Below are 15,697 nucleotides of genomic sequence, written 5' to 3'. Positions count from 1 at the left end.
GGTTAACTGATTGCCATGAAGTGGCTATAGCCTCCTTTAGTCTGATAGCACCAACAGTGAATTTCAAACCAGGAGGCACTAGAATCTCAAATGAGGGACTAAGAATCTAAGGTTTATTCAATATATTGTGAGTGACTTTACAATAAAGCCTTTGTGTGTTATGTTTTGGTAGTAGTATATTATGTTGTGTTTTTTCATAATTATGGCGATCTACAGTGGGTTTAAATTATTTTTATTCTGTTTTACCTTCTCCCCTACCTTGCACCAGAGGATGGGCAGGTGCCCTGGTGTTTAAGGCCCTTGTGGTGCTGTTTTGAGGCCAGACAATGCCTGAGAAAACAGAGTGGCATGTAATGTGTGATAAATTTCTTATTTTGCAAATCAGCAGCCGTCACCTTGTTCCATTTGTTTCCTCCAAGATGAAAGCAACCAAATGCAAGAGAATCCAGCCTCGTGGAAGAACCCTGTAGAATTCCGATCTATCCTCAGCTTTGGAGTGCAGCCACCGTACGTAATATTAACTTTTTTTAAAACTCTTATTTTCCTAGTTACATCAGCAAAATGTGTTTTACTACATCACTTGAATACTGTAAACATCTCTCTCCACGTATAGTTAATATTATTTTCTTTCAAGAGTTAGTATCTTATGGGTGGCAAATGGATTATTTGAATACAAGTTTGATTTGTTTTCCTAGGCAATTTCCTGTTGTCTCCTCCTCACCTGAAAATGCTTTGGATATTTTTCCTCTTATGGGATAATGTTCTTTACATTTTGGTACAGCACCTTTCATGCCAGGAGAATGTCTCAAAGCTCTTCACAGGATTTATTGTAAAGTGCAGTGAATGTGTTTTGAAGTCAAGACATATAAAGGGATACACTTCTAATGTGATTGCTGTAACTGAAGAGGATATTATTTATATGTAAGCTATGATAGTGAGTTTAACATTGATGATATTCAAAACCTCATTCTATGTACAACCACATCCAGCAGGCTTGATGTTTTGTGCCCTAGCTTAAGGCCTTGAGACCGATTGTGGAGTCTGGAATAGTTGCTTGGCAGAGATGAACTGACTCAGCATAGATCAGGGATTGAATCTTCCCAGTTTGTATTGCTGTTTCTCACTGGTTAACCTCGCAGTGTAGTTTATCCAGTGAGTGTATCATTGGCCAGGACATTGGAGGGGGGAGGCTTTGAACAGAATTTAATAATAATCCTTGCATTTGTAATAGCACCTTTCACGTCTCAACACTTCACAGAATTTACTGTAAAGTACAGAGTACTTTAAGGTACAGAGTTTTTGTCGGTGAATTTAAATAGCAGAGTGAATGAAATACAGCTGAGTTTTTAAACTGCCCCATGTTTCTGTGTGCTTGCTCAGGTTAAAATTTTCAGACAGCATTGTGAAAATGCTGATGCTGTTTGCCATGGCTGTGCACCGTGAGGGATTGAAGGTTTCCACGAACGAAGCTGATGTCCGAGTGCCGGTGATGGTGTGGGGGGCTTGTGCTTTCACCATTCAGTCCATAGGTACCCAGCAGCCGCTTGCATTTCTCTTCAATTTCCTTGATTGAATACCAATAGTAGTCCTTTTCTTTAAATGTTCAAGTTTACACCTTCACATTCTGCTGTAATTCATGAAAGAAGCTCATTTAGGAACAACTGTCCCTATTGGAAAAAAAAGTCAACTAGCATTGATTCAAGATTTGTGCTTGATTTTGTAATTTATAATGTCACAATATCTCGAATGCTACAAACATATGTGTTGACTGTTTTATAGGAGAACACTAAGGCTAATATTCTACAAGCAGATCATGTATAATCCTTTTATAGTTACATAAAAAACACTGAGTAATGTTAGAAAATAAAATCAGCCAAATCTGCAAGGAAATAACGCTAATTCCTCTAACCAGATATCAGACTGTTTTATTATAATTCGTTCGTTATTCCCCAATATCCCGATGGGTCAGACCAAAGGCCGGTACAATCAACAGATCTTATAACAGAATAACACCACTATAGATATCTCGAGTTCAAGAGTTCAACACTGTGTCTTTCCAGCACACAAGCTTGATTCTTCATGCTTTCAGTCTTCCTGCTTACAGCTTTCAATCTTCCATCTGATATCCTCAGTCTTAGTGTTTCCAGCTTTCAGTCTTCCATCTTTGTATCCTTGTCTCCACGACCCGGGACGGCTCCATCTCCCATATCCTTGTCTCCGCGACCCGGGACGGCCCCGTACACAAAGTTATCGGAACTCTTATACCAATATTCATCCAATCATGGTGCGGATATTAGATCACCCGGTCGAAATCATGCTGGGTTCACGTGAACACCTCATGGGGTGTACGTGCCTCACACACACAAACACACTGTCCTTGAGACAATCCGTTATCTCGTGTACGTGTAGGGAGTTTCAGTCCAGCTGCCCACAACACACTTAACTTAAAAGTTAACCCGTTCGCAACATCTATTATGATTCTAACATTATACAAAAAGTGTAAATTCTAACAGTAATATTGGCCGGGATATTCAAGAACTCTGTTCTTTGACAACATCTTCAATGCCCCCAGTCCCCTCTCCCCGCAAACCACCAGAAAAGATAAAAAGATCTTGGTTTAACCTCTCATCTGAAAGCCACCTGAGCCTAGAATAGCCTAGTTGACACCCAAGTTATTAATTCAGAGACAAGAGTGCCACAAACTGAGCCAATCCATTATAAATAAATCTCAAGTGGAAAACGATAATACTTTCAACAATACGTCATTCTAAAAGAATCCATTGTTGTCATTTTTTAAAGTTAGCTTTCTCCCTCCTACAGAAAATAACCTTAGTGAAGAAAGCAAGCCTTTGTTCGGATCACTGCCAGATAGACAGGTACTGTGCAGTCTCTATCTTAAATGCTAAGGTCATTACCTACATTTCTTCAAAATTTATGGTGAATAAAAATTCTTGTGAGAAACTGTAAAATGGGGAAGCATTGATTTATTCAGATTTAAGAAAGATCTGGGTTTTCTCCTCCCTATTCTGTACTGTATTTCATATAAATATCACATTTGCTGATTGTGAAGAATAGATTATTATGAATGAGTGGCATCTGATTTTGTTGTAGGGTTTTAGCCTTAAAGCACTTTTGCAGTTTGCTGCTTCTCAGAGAGTGGTGACATCACCAAGAGTTATTCAGAAGCACTTGAGAAGATTATTGTCGGGTGAGTACAAATACACTTTCTCTTACAAACTTAAAGTATCAACCTCAAAGATTTTCAAAGTGTAATGGTTGTGCATTTTGTTGGGATACACAGAAGCCAATTTCAACATAGCAATGTCCCACAAACAGCCATCAAATGAACGACTAGTTTTATCTGAGGCATTTGTTTGGTTAGCTCTGACAAATATGGAAAGTCTACCCACGAGTCCACCTGATTGAGTCAGGCTGGTTGTGCTGTCATCAGCTGTGCCCCAAAGTACTGTGACTCGCCTGGCTCAGGAACTGGCTTTCCAAGACCGCCACGGAGGGTTCAATTCGATTCCAACATTCCATTGTCAAGCTTGGCGCCTTGGATCCACTTCATTTCTGAGGAGAACTCCTTTCTCTTTTCGAATGGTACCATAGAATCTTTAAACACCTGAACTGTCAGATGAAACCTTGGTGTAACGTCTCATTGCCTCTGACAATGGAGCACACCCCCAGCACTGAGGTGCCAACCTAGACTAAGAATTCAAACTTCCAATGTGGGCGTGACAGCATCTGCATAAAAGCATCTGCTGAATGTGTCTGACACTAAGCAGATAAAAGGACAATATGTTGAGGCTGCAGCCCACCCTTTGTCTCCTGTTAGGATACGCTGAACAGAACAGTGATTCCCTAAAGACATCCTACTGTTGCAGTTAAAAGGAAAAATTGGATTAAAAGATTATGCCCATAATAGGATATGCATATTACTCAAATATACACAGCTTAAGATTTAGCCTCCATGTTATTACCTGCTTATCAGGCTCCTTTGTGTAGAGTGTTATGCAGCAGATCTTTCCTCAGCTCTCCCAAAGCAGTTGTTAAAAAAAATTCAGCAATGCCTTGTAATTGTTTTCAGGACAGAAGCAGGAGTTAGCAGCTTCTAACTTTTACCCACTCCACTCCAGAAGCTGCTGATCCACACTGGATGTATAGTTCAATAGTACCTATTGTGCTTTGCCCATTTGTTGGTTGTGACCCTAGGCAGTTGACAGCAGCTATATTTGACTGTGGGGATGTCACTGTTAAGCACAATTCTAATATTAAAAAAATCTTTGCGTATGTACGGCACCTTTCGCATTGGGAGGACATCCCAAGTCGCTTCACTCTGGAGTGGCTATGTATTTGTGGGCGAAAGTGGCAGCCAATTTGCTCACAGCAATGTCCCATGAAACTAATGACTGGGAACAACTCCCCTCTCTTTACGAATAGTGCCATACTGGAGTGCCATTCTACCCTCAAACAACATCCACATTTGTATTTCTTCCCGTTACCCATTTAGTAGGTCAGGGTATGCACATAATTTGAAAGGTTGTTTATGTTTAATAGTGAGTCCAACCACCTCAATGAGAATAATGCGTCAGACTCTTAACTCTTAGAGTTTACTTTTCACACGCAGAAGTCATTGAAAACAAGACTTTTCCTGGTGCTGTGAATTGATGCTCATTAATTCAGTCCAATTATAATAAATAAATGATAATCCTTGCATTTTTCTATAGCGCTTTTCACGTATTCTAGACGTCTCAAAGCACTTCACAGAATATACTGTAAAATGAATTGACTGTATATTTGTGGGCAAAATGCGGCAGCCAATTACACACAGCAGTGACCCACAAACAGTCGTGGATTGAAGTGACCAATTTTATTACTGTTATTTTTTTTCTTGAGAGATTATTATCAGTTGTGTGGTAGGTACGGAAACTTGCCCAAGGTTTTGCGCTGCCGGGAATCGAACCCAGGTCTCCCACTTGCGAGGCGAGCGTACAGGACACTTAGATTTGATTAAATAAATAAGCATCCTTGTTTAAACTATGTTTTTTTTAAAATTCTAGTTTTTATGCTTGACACGAAGGTTGAAGACACCCAGTCAATTCTGACTATTGACTTTTTCCACCATTTGGTATGTTTATGGATCAGTTTTATTCTGCACAATTAGTTGAATAGATTATTTTTATCTGCTGGATTCATTAAGTTGTAAAGCAGTAACGCAGATTTACTAAATTTGAATTGTATCAATGCTTTTGATATCTACTCTTAAAGTAGACTGTAGTGTTGTGCACCATATTGTTCAGCAAATTGTATCTAATGTTGTTTAGGTGAGTTCGGTGCTGGCATTTCCTTCGTTATACTGGGAGGAGACTGTGGAGCTGCAGCCCTCAGACATCAGCAGTACTTTCAATAACCTCTACCTCTTCCACCTGATAACCATGGCGCATATTGTCCAGATACTTTTTACCTCAACCTCGGGTCAGTACCAAAACTGGCAGCAAAATATCAATTCGACTAAATAGGAGCTACTGTTCGGGAAATCATTGTGAAATGTAACTGTCCGTGCACTATCTATACCCAGACTTCCCTATGGAGCAAGATGGAGAGGAAAGTGAGGAGGCCCAGTCAGCAGTAAAATTGTATGAAAAGCTTCGAAAGTACACAAGTGGGTAAGTAGCACTAGATAAATGTTTGCCTAATGTTATGACACATAAATCCTGATTTCACAGCTCATTCTAAGCTTTCAGCCTTTCTGCCCCCACCCTTTGCCCACAGTCCGTTTGCCGCGACCCCTCCCTTTCCTCCTTCAAGGCCAGTCTGAAGATTTTTTTTTCTTCGACAGCGCTTTGGATCACCCTCGTACCGCCATCCTCCCTGCCCTCCACCCCTCCTGATCCCAACCCCCACATCCTTGACTGTCCAGCGCTTTGGGGACGTCCTCCCGACGTGAAAGGCGCTATACAAATGTAATTTGTTGTTTCACACTCAGTAGCTTAAGTGCTGAATCACTTGAATAGCTTATGAGTTCAAGGGTCCAACCTTGAGTATGTTTTGCTTTTGTCCATCTAACCGTTGGAATTCTGATCTGTATAGAGATAAGTATTTGCGACGTCTCAAAGGTGTGATAAGTGCAATATCAAATGCAAGGATTATTATTATAAGTCTGCTTTTTAATGGATCTTGGAGTGAGGGATAGAATTGGTGGCGTAGATTTCATACCTTTAAATCATAATAGCTCCAGTTACCAGTCGTCATTGTCTCGTCAGTGGAAATGCTGAGCAGAAGTCAGGCTGATCTTAATGGGATATTGCAAAATCTGAGGCAATCAAATCAGTTTGCCAAAGGTCTAGAACTGCTCCAGAGTGGTGATTGGGAGAGAATAAATATGTAAGATCTCGTGAACCTTTCAGTTATTCAATTTTTAAAAATTTTTTTTTTTTACCATTATCAGAAGCTGGTCTGCTTTTTTTTTCCTGCCATAAGTTTAGTGGTGCTGTGAATTCAGTATTGATTCTTTATATTTCCTCTTGTGTGTACAAAGAAGCATTTAACTGTAAAAGGTATAGTTGTAAAAGCACGCAGACATTGACTTGTACTTATTTCTAGTGTTTGTTTCGCTTGGACGTCCTCCCGACGTGAAAGGCGCTCTATAAATGGAATCTTGTTGTTGTTGTTGTTTCAAACAAAGTTTGTGATCAGTATTGATTTATCTTGAGTGTAATCTGAATTGTAATTATTCACCAGGGCTTTAGAAAGCAAACCCCATGGCTGGTACCTTTGGAATTGTGTGAAGTGTGGGATAACTCCATTCCTTCGATCTTCTGCTTTGTTCTTCAACTACTTGCTGGGAGTGCCACCTTCTAAGGATCTCTGGAAAGGTAAATGAAGAGAACCTGTTACGAGCATCAATGTAGAGAAAATCACTATAAAAGGAGTTAGTTTGCATGGAATCGCAAGGTGGAGTTTTGGTTGATGGGATTGAGATGTTATTCAAAGTATCATTAAATCCTAAAAATGAATTGTCCTTGAACCCAGCATCACATTTTCTGAACTTTATACCACAAGCATCAAAGGGAAAAACATCAGTAATATATTCCATTATAAATACACTGGTGAGGAGATAGCATAGGAGGAAGAAATAGCAGCCTACATTCACAAAAGGACAGGACATTTAAAATTTATCTGTGGCATTTTCGAGGCACACACGTAATGTAGCTTGTTTCACAAGGAATCATATGATGAAGCTGTCCTTTTTACAGTCATTTTAATCTTTCTACATTCCATGTGGAGTGTCAAAGAATTTGCTGAAGGAAGCTCATGAAGGCCTCTGGCCAAGGCTGTGACCCCCACAGTGTCCATTTAAAAGAAAAACAATTGTTCAACTCACATCACAATCTTTCCTCCTAGATGCTTTGGAAGGGCAGTTTGAAGCTCTGTGTTACTATTTTGCTCTTCCTTCAAACCTCTTCAAGCTTTTCGAGGAATACGAGGATACGATGTCTCCTTTACTGCAGAGGTAATTATCATTCTGTCATAGAATATCTAGTAGAATATTAGGTGAAGGAGTACATGAATTGATCATTATCAGTGTCTGCAACTTCCCTCTGGTTAGGAACATAGGAATTGTTAGACGAAAGAAGACTAAGGTCAATTTAATCCATCTTCCACCATTCTGGAAGTCACATGGCTACAATAATAGTCATTGACACCAATTGATTCTGTATGGATTAGTCTACCAACACCATGTAAAGCTTTAGTTTCCTTGCTTACTATTGGGGATGTGCTTGCCTATTCTCCCATCAACAGTAAGAATAAAATTGGAAGGCCTACATGAGAAAGCTATTATGATTTAAAGGTATGAAATCTACATGGATATCGACCTCTTGTACTGGGGAGTTCAAAGTATGAATACATTTCAGACTGACATGCTCTTTGAATACAAATAATGACTTGCCAGAACAGAATTGTGTGAAGGAAACTTAAAGGAATTAAATGGGGTGGGGCTCTCTCACTACACGTCCCCATATAAAAACACCCATTTATGGTCATTGCAGGTGGTGCTCCGATTCTTCAGTGCAAAGCTTTCTCCGGGGAGAAAGAACAGCCATCAGGTAAGTCTTGCTGCCTCCATATTCCTTATGCTCCCTTCTTTGAACACACACATATAATAATATATAGTATAATAATATGTATTCCACCAAATATTCTTTGAATATTCAACTTATTCAAGACTTGACATCAATAGATTTTTAAAAACTAAAGGGATTAAGGGATACGGGGATAGGGCAGGTAAATGGAATTAGGTTCCAGCCATGATCTTATTAAATGGTGGAGCAGGCTCGAGGGGCTGAATGGTCTACTCCTGCTCCTATTTCTTATGTTCTTGTATTCTTCTGCATTGGCAGAATCCATATTCCTCTTCCTACTTCTAACTTCCTCTCAGTACGTCTAGCACTCTTCCCACTGAGTCAGAAGATTATGAGTTTGAACCCCCCACATCGGAACTTGGAATTGCATAGTCTAAGATGACACTCCATTGAAATAATGGGGTATTTTGGATTGTCGGAGGTGCCGCCCTTCAGACGAGACAAGGTCCCGTCTGCCTGTTCAGATGGACATCAAAGATCCCTTGGCACTATTCAAAAAGAGAAGGAATTTTTTTCCCCTGGTGTTCAGGTCAACAAATTACACCCAAAAAATTGATTATTCACTCCATGGCTGTTTGCGCGACATTGCTGTCTACAATTGGCTGCCACGTTTCACTCACAAAATACAGTCAATCAATTTAACAGTATGTCCTGTGAAGCACTTTGAGACCTCTCAACAATGTAATAAGGTGCTATGTCAAATGCAAGGATTTTTATTTTCTGAAAGGTTTCCAAGGGAAAGAAAACAGTTGATGGAGCTTCCAGAAGACTACAGTTGTCTTCTAAATCAGGATTCCCGATATAGGTGAGATTTAGTTTGAAATTTGTAGCCTTTTTGTATGATTATATAAACTTAATCCATTTAAAACGTATTATGTTTGTGTGAAAAAAAACTAGAAAAAACAAGTTTGGATAGCTAGCACAAAATATTGCCTTGACATTTCTTCATTTTGTTTTATTCCATTTACAAAATCAAAATTATAGTCTCAATGGAAATATTGAAAGTTGTTTCCTTTGATGTCGTGACTTTATTAGGCGATAAGACCTGATATGTTACTAAGTTGTTTGTGTTGCATGGCATTGAAAATGTTTTAACTATTTTACCCATTTTCTACAATAGGTGCCCCCATTCCACCGATGATGAGACAAGAAATGCAGTCCTGTGCATGTTTTGTGGAACAATGATCTGTTCGCAGAGTCAGTGCTGTCAGCAGCAAGTAGATGGAAAAAAGCTTGGAGGATGTTCAGCTCATGCTGTGAAATGTGGATCTGGACTAGGAATCTTCCTCAGGTACCTCATCGACCTCGCTGATGTGGAATTACACAGCATTTTAAAATAGATTGGCAAATTAACAAAAATACATTTACTAGCTGTACCTGGTCGGTGAAATATGCATTATTGTTAAACTTTTGAGAAAGGATGCACATCAACACGTTTCGCCCACAAAATACAGTCAATCCACTTTACAGTATATTCTGAGAAGCGCTTTGAGACATCTCCAAGACGTGATGTCAAATGAAAGGATTATTATTTGGCAGTGGTAGTTTCAGTGGAACATAGGTATGAAAAGCCTGTTCCACCTTATTTTTCCAAATATCCATTTCTTAAATTTAAAATTGCAGAATACAAAGTACTGTATGTACTATAGTCCATGTATCTGGGAGTACATACTGTGGGCTCTCATTTCACCATATCTTGTCATTTCTTCTATTAGGATAAAGGAATGCCAGGTGCTTCTACTGGCAGGAAAAAACAGAGGCTGTTTTGTACCTGCTCCATACTTGGATGACTATGGAGAGACTGACCAATTGCTCAAGTAAGATTATTCCAAGTGAATTTAATTCCCATTCGCTTTTGAGTCATATGTAAATGTGTGTGTGTAGTTTCCAGGTTTTCTAAAGGATTTGCAGAGTGCTTGTTGAACATTATACAGTTAGTTGACTATTGAACAGATAAGAAATCAAATTCTTAAGTCTTCAGGGTATCTCATGTTTTGTTGTAGAGAAGATGCACTTATGGGGGAAGGAAATACATAGAATTGCATAGATTGAAAAATGGCCATTCAGTCCTAGTCGATGCTGGTGTTTACCCTTGTACCTCTCTATTCCCTTTGAGAACCTATTTGAGAACCAAGAATGCATTGTTTGTTCTTTATTTTCCTTTGATTTGTCTCTGGGACAATGCTTATCTGTGCGGATGTCTTGCAGCCCCCCATGGATGTTTCATTGACTTTACATTTACTTGCGTGATCCCTTTTGGTCACTTACCTTCTTAAAATGTTGAAAAGCTTCAGAAATCAAAGTTTCAAATATACTCCAACTCGTTTTTTTATTAATCTTGTTTTTTCGTTTCCAAACCCTCCCTCCCCATTAAAGGCGAGGTAACCCATTGCACCTGTGTCCAGACCGTTACAGGAAGCTCCAGCAAATGTGGAGGCAGCACCGAATCCTGGAAGAGATCGCGCGTAACCAGGATGCCAATCACATGGCCTTCGCCGTCGATTGGCATGAGTTCTGAATGACTGAAGAATACCACTCTTGTGGGCAGCCATATCCCAAGGCACTTTCGTTGGCTGTAGATTCACGTCGAGCGCTAGTTTTCCCAGACCTGATTAGCCGTGATGTGAATTCATTCTTTTTTTGCTGTGACTATAATCTAGTTTCAGTGCGCCCTGTCTATATCTACAGTTAATCTAACATCTGTTTCGTCTCAGCCTGCCTTTGCTGCCCCAATCAATAATGAAAACTGGTGCCCAACAAAACAGACTGTGATGTTGTGCAGGGACCTGAGGTAGAGGGATGGATAGAAAATAATTTTAACAAAGGGACAAAAATATACATTTTAAGAGTTTTTCAACTTTTTCCTACTTTTTTTCTGCTACAGTCTCTGCCGCTACAGAGGGTCGGACACTCCAAGCCATAGACACTTATTTATACATTGCTCACAAAAAAACATCATTTGGGGTGCTATTAGCTTGTGCTCATTTTGAAGTACAAAGTGCAGTTGAAGTTGTCTCAGGCACATGTCTGCTTCTATCATCTCTGTGGGAGTATCTTTAGTCCACAAGCACTCCACCCCCAATGGTTTATAGATTGTATGATACATTGAACAGCAACAAAATAATTGATGTAGTTTTAACTCAAGACTAATTCAAAGGGAAGCCACCAACAATTCAGGATCTGGATACATTCACTTTTAGTGTAATTTAGTATCACATCACAATATCAGTTCACATATGAGGATTCAATTATGTTTCTGTTTTTTTGTTATTGAGTTTTGTGTGAAATTCTTAAATTCTGTCTGGAAGTGTGGTGTCTAATTTACTCCCCCAAGCATCGTCTTGTAGAGCATGTAGTTAATGTGGAAATATTATTAAAGCAACCTTATTTAGTTATTTGTCTTAAGTTCCTAAGTAACAATGATTGTAAGGGGGGAGGATATCAAACACATGTCTCTTTACAGTGCTAAAAACAGCAAGTCTGAGGCTAATACAATACTTATGATAGAGGACTCCAGTTAATTAATCAGTACTTCAGTGATGATGTCTAGTGGAAGACCGGTTGCAACAGGAATCGGTCTATGCTATATATTGCATTGGCTCCAGAGTTCCTGTGCTGTGAACTGCTTTGAATTGGTCTATATAATAGTGCCTCCAACAGCACCATGTTGTGATAAATGTTGCTGGGATTTTATCCGCAGCATTATTGAATACCAATTGCTTTAAGCCACTATATTATACAATTATTATAATAATATAATTATGCTGCATTGCTATCTTTAGATAGGAAGAGTAAACATTATTACTCCTCTGGTGAGTACATCACACTTCTGGTGGGTTCAACCATCAGCAGTTTCAACAGGTATTACTTTGTCAATTTTGCAAGATATAAGAAAAACCACAGAATGAAGAATTTTCCCAAGTGCTGCAAGCATGTTGATTTTATTTTCTGGGGTGGGAGGCGGGGGACATCAAGTGTTCACTTGCTTTTTCCTCTCGAATGTGTTTATTTGCATATGCAAAGTGGTGAAAAATTCATCATTGATCTTCACAAATGTGTGCTGTTTGGTTTTCAGCAATTCCAGTACAGGACTGATTGTGAAGAGCTCTGCAGCCTGAGTTGCAGTAAATCAGTTGGTAAACACTTGGTAGGACTGGTTGGCTGATTGTATGTTGTAATAGGTTTATCCTCCAACCACAATTTTCACCTTTTTATTTTGTTTGATGACAATATTTTTTGTTAGTGGCACTGTATCTTTTAGTTCCTCTTTGCACTATTCCACAATCTTAAGGGTAGCCAAGAGACCTACTCCCAAGCTTCTGTTACTCGTGCAATGGCATGCAACTGATCTGGGTTCATTTATTAAATACATTTGGTGACTCAATCCATGACTGTTTCTGAGATATTGATGTAAGCAATTGGCTGCCGCGTTTTGTCACAAAATACAGTCAATCAATCCACTTTACAAAATATTCTGTGAAGCGCTTTGAGACGTCTCAATGACTTGATAAGGCAACAGCGACAAAATTACATTTGTATAGTGCTTTTCAAGTCGGGAGGACGTCCCAAGGTGCTGGACAGACAAGAGTTACGGCAAGGATTATTATTATTTCCACTGGGGGAGGGAATGCTTAAAATATTCCATCATTCTGGAGAAATAGCTCCACTGCATCAAATCACAACCTTGACAGAGTGGAAATGCATCACCTAGGTGGAGCAGAGTGTGAAGAGTTCAGTAAGTTGCCGTTTGCAAAGAGCTCAGACTTTCATTCATTGATCCCTTCCTACTGAACAAAACCTGAAATTCAGCACACTTTTTTTGCTTTCCTTAAAATAGACAAGTAGGTGTCAGAGAACTGGGGAATGCAGAAATATTATTCAAAAATTGAAACTTTTTTAAAGCAAATGCAACTATTGATTCTTTAGAATTAGTTAGATCAAAAGAGAATAGAGGTACTCTGGTTGCATTTGTTAATAACCAAGATCAGGGCACAGAAGAGCTGATAACTGAAGAAAGCTATCTGATAGTCTTCTAAACTTTAAATGCATAATTTCTTTTTTTTCTGCGTGGTTGGTTTCTTGAAACTTCTATCAAAGAGCACATTAATAAAATAAATCAGTTATAATTGTACTTTTAAGAACGAATTGTAGTAGGTGCTTATGCCACAGTAATTATTTCTTGTTCAGGTATTCAATGCCATGGTGACATTTATGAATGTTGTCTGAACTTTAAAGGGAGATGTTCAAACAGAGTTGTAGCTGAATCAAGATGGGTAAGTTAGTTATCAGCTACAGTGCTCCAGAGCACTCGCAATTCAAAATGTGGCCAAGGTGCCTTAGGTTTTAGGTACCTGATCATCTTAGTTGAGTAGTCTTTGTCTTTCATGGGCATCTGAAGGAATTTAGCATATTATGTTTTGGGTGTAAAAAATCAGATGGGTGAAATTTGAGATATTTTAAGTCTTAAAACTCACTATTGCTAATATACCTAGTCCTCCAAAGTTGACTGTAGGATGCAGCTGGATATATTAATCCATACCTGTTGTTTGCTTCACTGCTAACTAGGATATCCATCACCTTGTGTTACCTCACTTAAGTGACTATTATTGACTATCATGGGTGACCTGTGTGACTTGGTAGTAAGTATTGGCAGGCAATTTGACAATGGGGAGTTTTCTCAACATAGCTTGATCCTGTGAACATACATGTATCCTCACTTGAACAATCGGCATCGAGAACCCTGGCCTTTTTCCATTTGTTAAAACCAATTGTAGTTGCCTTACTGTCATTCTTAATTTCTAAGGTTTGTTTGGATCTACTGCACTTTATTATTTTTTCAACTTTATTTTCATAGCCATTTGAACGGTTCCTGTGAGTCCCTCAATGAGTATGGTTAGTTAAAGGGCCACTGTATTATGTGAATTTACTCGTGTGTTTCAGACAACCATGTACCAATTTATGCATTCGGACATGTGGACGTGCAGAGAAGAAATGTAACTTTTTTGGGGGTAGAGGGTAGACGGTAAATACACTTCTACTATGATTTGAAGCTTTGCTTAATATTAACCAATTGAGACAGAAAGCAGAGGCCATGAGACAAAGATTATCGAGCAAGTTCTGTGTTACCGAAAATGAGCTCAAAAGAAGTCTACAAATTCAAGGTAATACAATTGGTTTGATTCATCCTATTTCAGTTAAATGTGATTCACCCCCACCACCCCCAGTTTACCCCCTCATTGTTGACCACGAGTGACCACTGAGCTATCATTGAATGACAAAATTGAAACAAAACAAATTCTGCTTTCCCTTTGAATACAGTTGCTTTAGTTTCAAGAGAGATTTTAAGCCCATTTTAATTATTAATAGTGTACTGTGCAATTCAAGTGACTTTGTCTTGACCTGCTATAACCGTCTTTAATGTAACCAATTTTGTTTTAATATGCCCCACAACTTCTTTGGTATCTCCTTACCTAAATTCACACTCCAGATAAGAATCAATCATCGCTTTTGCACATTGATTAGGCAATGTGTTGTTGATTTACTATATTGGTGTTTTACAAGAAATAAATTTTACTTCCATTTTAAAATGAGTGGCTTTTCCTTTCTTGGTTGATTTCTATGCAGAACCAGCACTATTTTCTTTCCCCATGTCGAATTACAAATTAAAACGATTGGGTTCATGTTGTAAGGTCAGTCTTCAAATAGTGGCTAAAATGTGACATTCCACAGGGGAGGCAACAGGCAATGCAGTAAATGCTCATCTCTTTCAGCAATTTTCCTCCCTCCGATTCAGAAGCCACATGGAAAGTTCCTTTTCTCCAAGTTCCAGGATGTTTGTTATTGTTTTAATGTAGTTCTATCAACCAGCAGTCTTTTGACCAAAGAATCTGGTAGGAAATCTGTAAATTCATTCTAGTTATTTCAAAATTATATAAATTTATGTAGTTATCTCTTGAGTTTGGGGACATTATTGTATCTTTGTTATTTTAGCTAATTTTGCTGTGTTTCAAGGCACACGTCTGCAACAAATTGGTGAGAGTATGAATTCACTTAATTCGCATTGCTTCTCTATTGCATTTTGCAGTACAATAATCTGAAGAATGAGTTTATTTGGGATTTCAGTGAAGTGCAATCGTAGATTTATGACTTTTGTGCAGCTGCTCTATAAATGGGTCAAATTTTGTATTTGTCAATCTAATTGAAAAATTCTATTGTAAGATAAACCAATTTACCACCAGCGATGGAGGAGGGGGAGAGAAACTTGCATCTTTCTCTTAAAAAATGCTAGTTTTGGATAGGAAATGACGATTCCTCTTCCAAAACTAACATTTTGATAAGCGAAATGATTGTGGAGGCCTATACCTTAGTGATTAGAGCACTCACTTCACAAACGAGAGGATATGGGTTTGATTCCCGGGCAGGACGAAATGTTGGGCAAGTTTCCTTACTCCACATGCCTATGTTTGCCTTGCAATAAGAAGGAATCCTATTGTTAGTCAATTGGCGGATCACTTTTCCGGATATAATAATCCCTTAAAAAAAATCAAAAA

General features: G+C 38.8%; 1 protein-coding gene across 2 annotated transcripts in view; it reads left to right on the top strand.

The window, feature by feature from the left end:
• ubr1 (ubiquitin protein ligase E3 component n-recognin 1) overlaps window positions 1-12,531 on the top strand; it is a 54,234-nt gene extending 41,703 nt beyond the window's left edge. For both annotated transcript variants that reach the window (XM_007893230.2, XM_007893229.2), the window contains exons 34-47: window positions 420-507; window positions 1,381-1,529; window positions 2,821-2,876; window positions 3,112-3,208; window positions 5,064-5,131; window positions 5,328-5,478; window positions 5,582-5,669; window positions 6,745-6,878; window positions 7,408-7,516; window positions 8,055-8,111; window positions 8,875-8,952; window positions 9,268-9,438; window positions 9,863-9,964; window positions 10,524-12,531. In XM_007893230.2, coding sequence (XP_007891421.1) covers window positions 420-507; window positions 1,381-1,529; window positions 2,821-2,876; window positions 3,112-3,208; window positions 5,064-5,131; window positions 5,328-5,478; window positions 5,582-5,669; window positions 6,745-6,878; window positions 7,408-7,516; window positions 8,055-8,111; window positions 8,875-8,952; window positions 9,268-9,438; window positions 9,863-9,964; window positions 10,524-10,665 — 1,490 coding nt within the window. In that variant the 3' untranslated portion in view covers window positions 10,666-12,531. The remainder of the gene's footprint in view (window positions 1-419; window positions 508-1,380; window positions 1,530-2,820; window positions 2,877-3,111; window positions 3,209-5,063; window positions 5,132-5,327; window positions 5,479-5,581; window positions 5,670-6,744; window positions 6,879-7,407; window positions 7,517-8,054; window positions 8,112-8,874; window positions 8,953-9,267; window positions 9,439-9,862; window positions 9,965-10,523) is intronic.
• The last annotated feature ends 3,166 nt before the right edge of the window (window positions 12,532-15,697 follow it).

Source organism: Callorhinchus milii, unplaced genomic scaffold (assembly GCF_018977255.1).
Source record: "Callorhinchus milii isolate IMCB2004 unplaced genomic scaffold, IMCB_Cmil_1.0 Scaffold9, whole genome shotgun sequence".
NCBI lineage: Eukaryota > Metazoa > Chordata > Chondrichthyes > Chimaeriformes > Callorhinchidae > Callorhinchus > Callorhinchus milii.
Note: the sequence above shows the minus strand (reverse complement) of the source record. Positions and strands in the feature narration are given on the sequence as shown.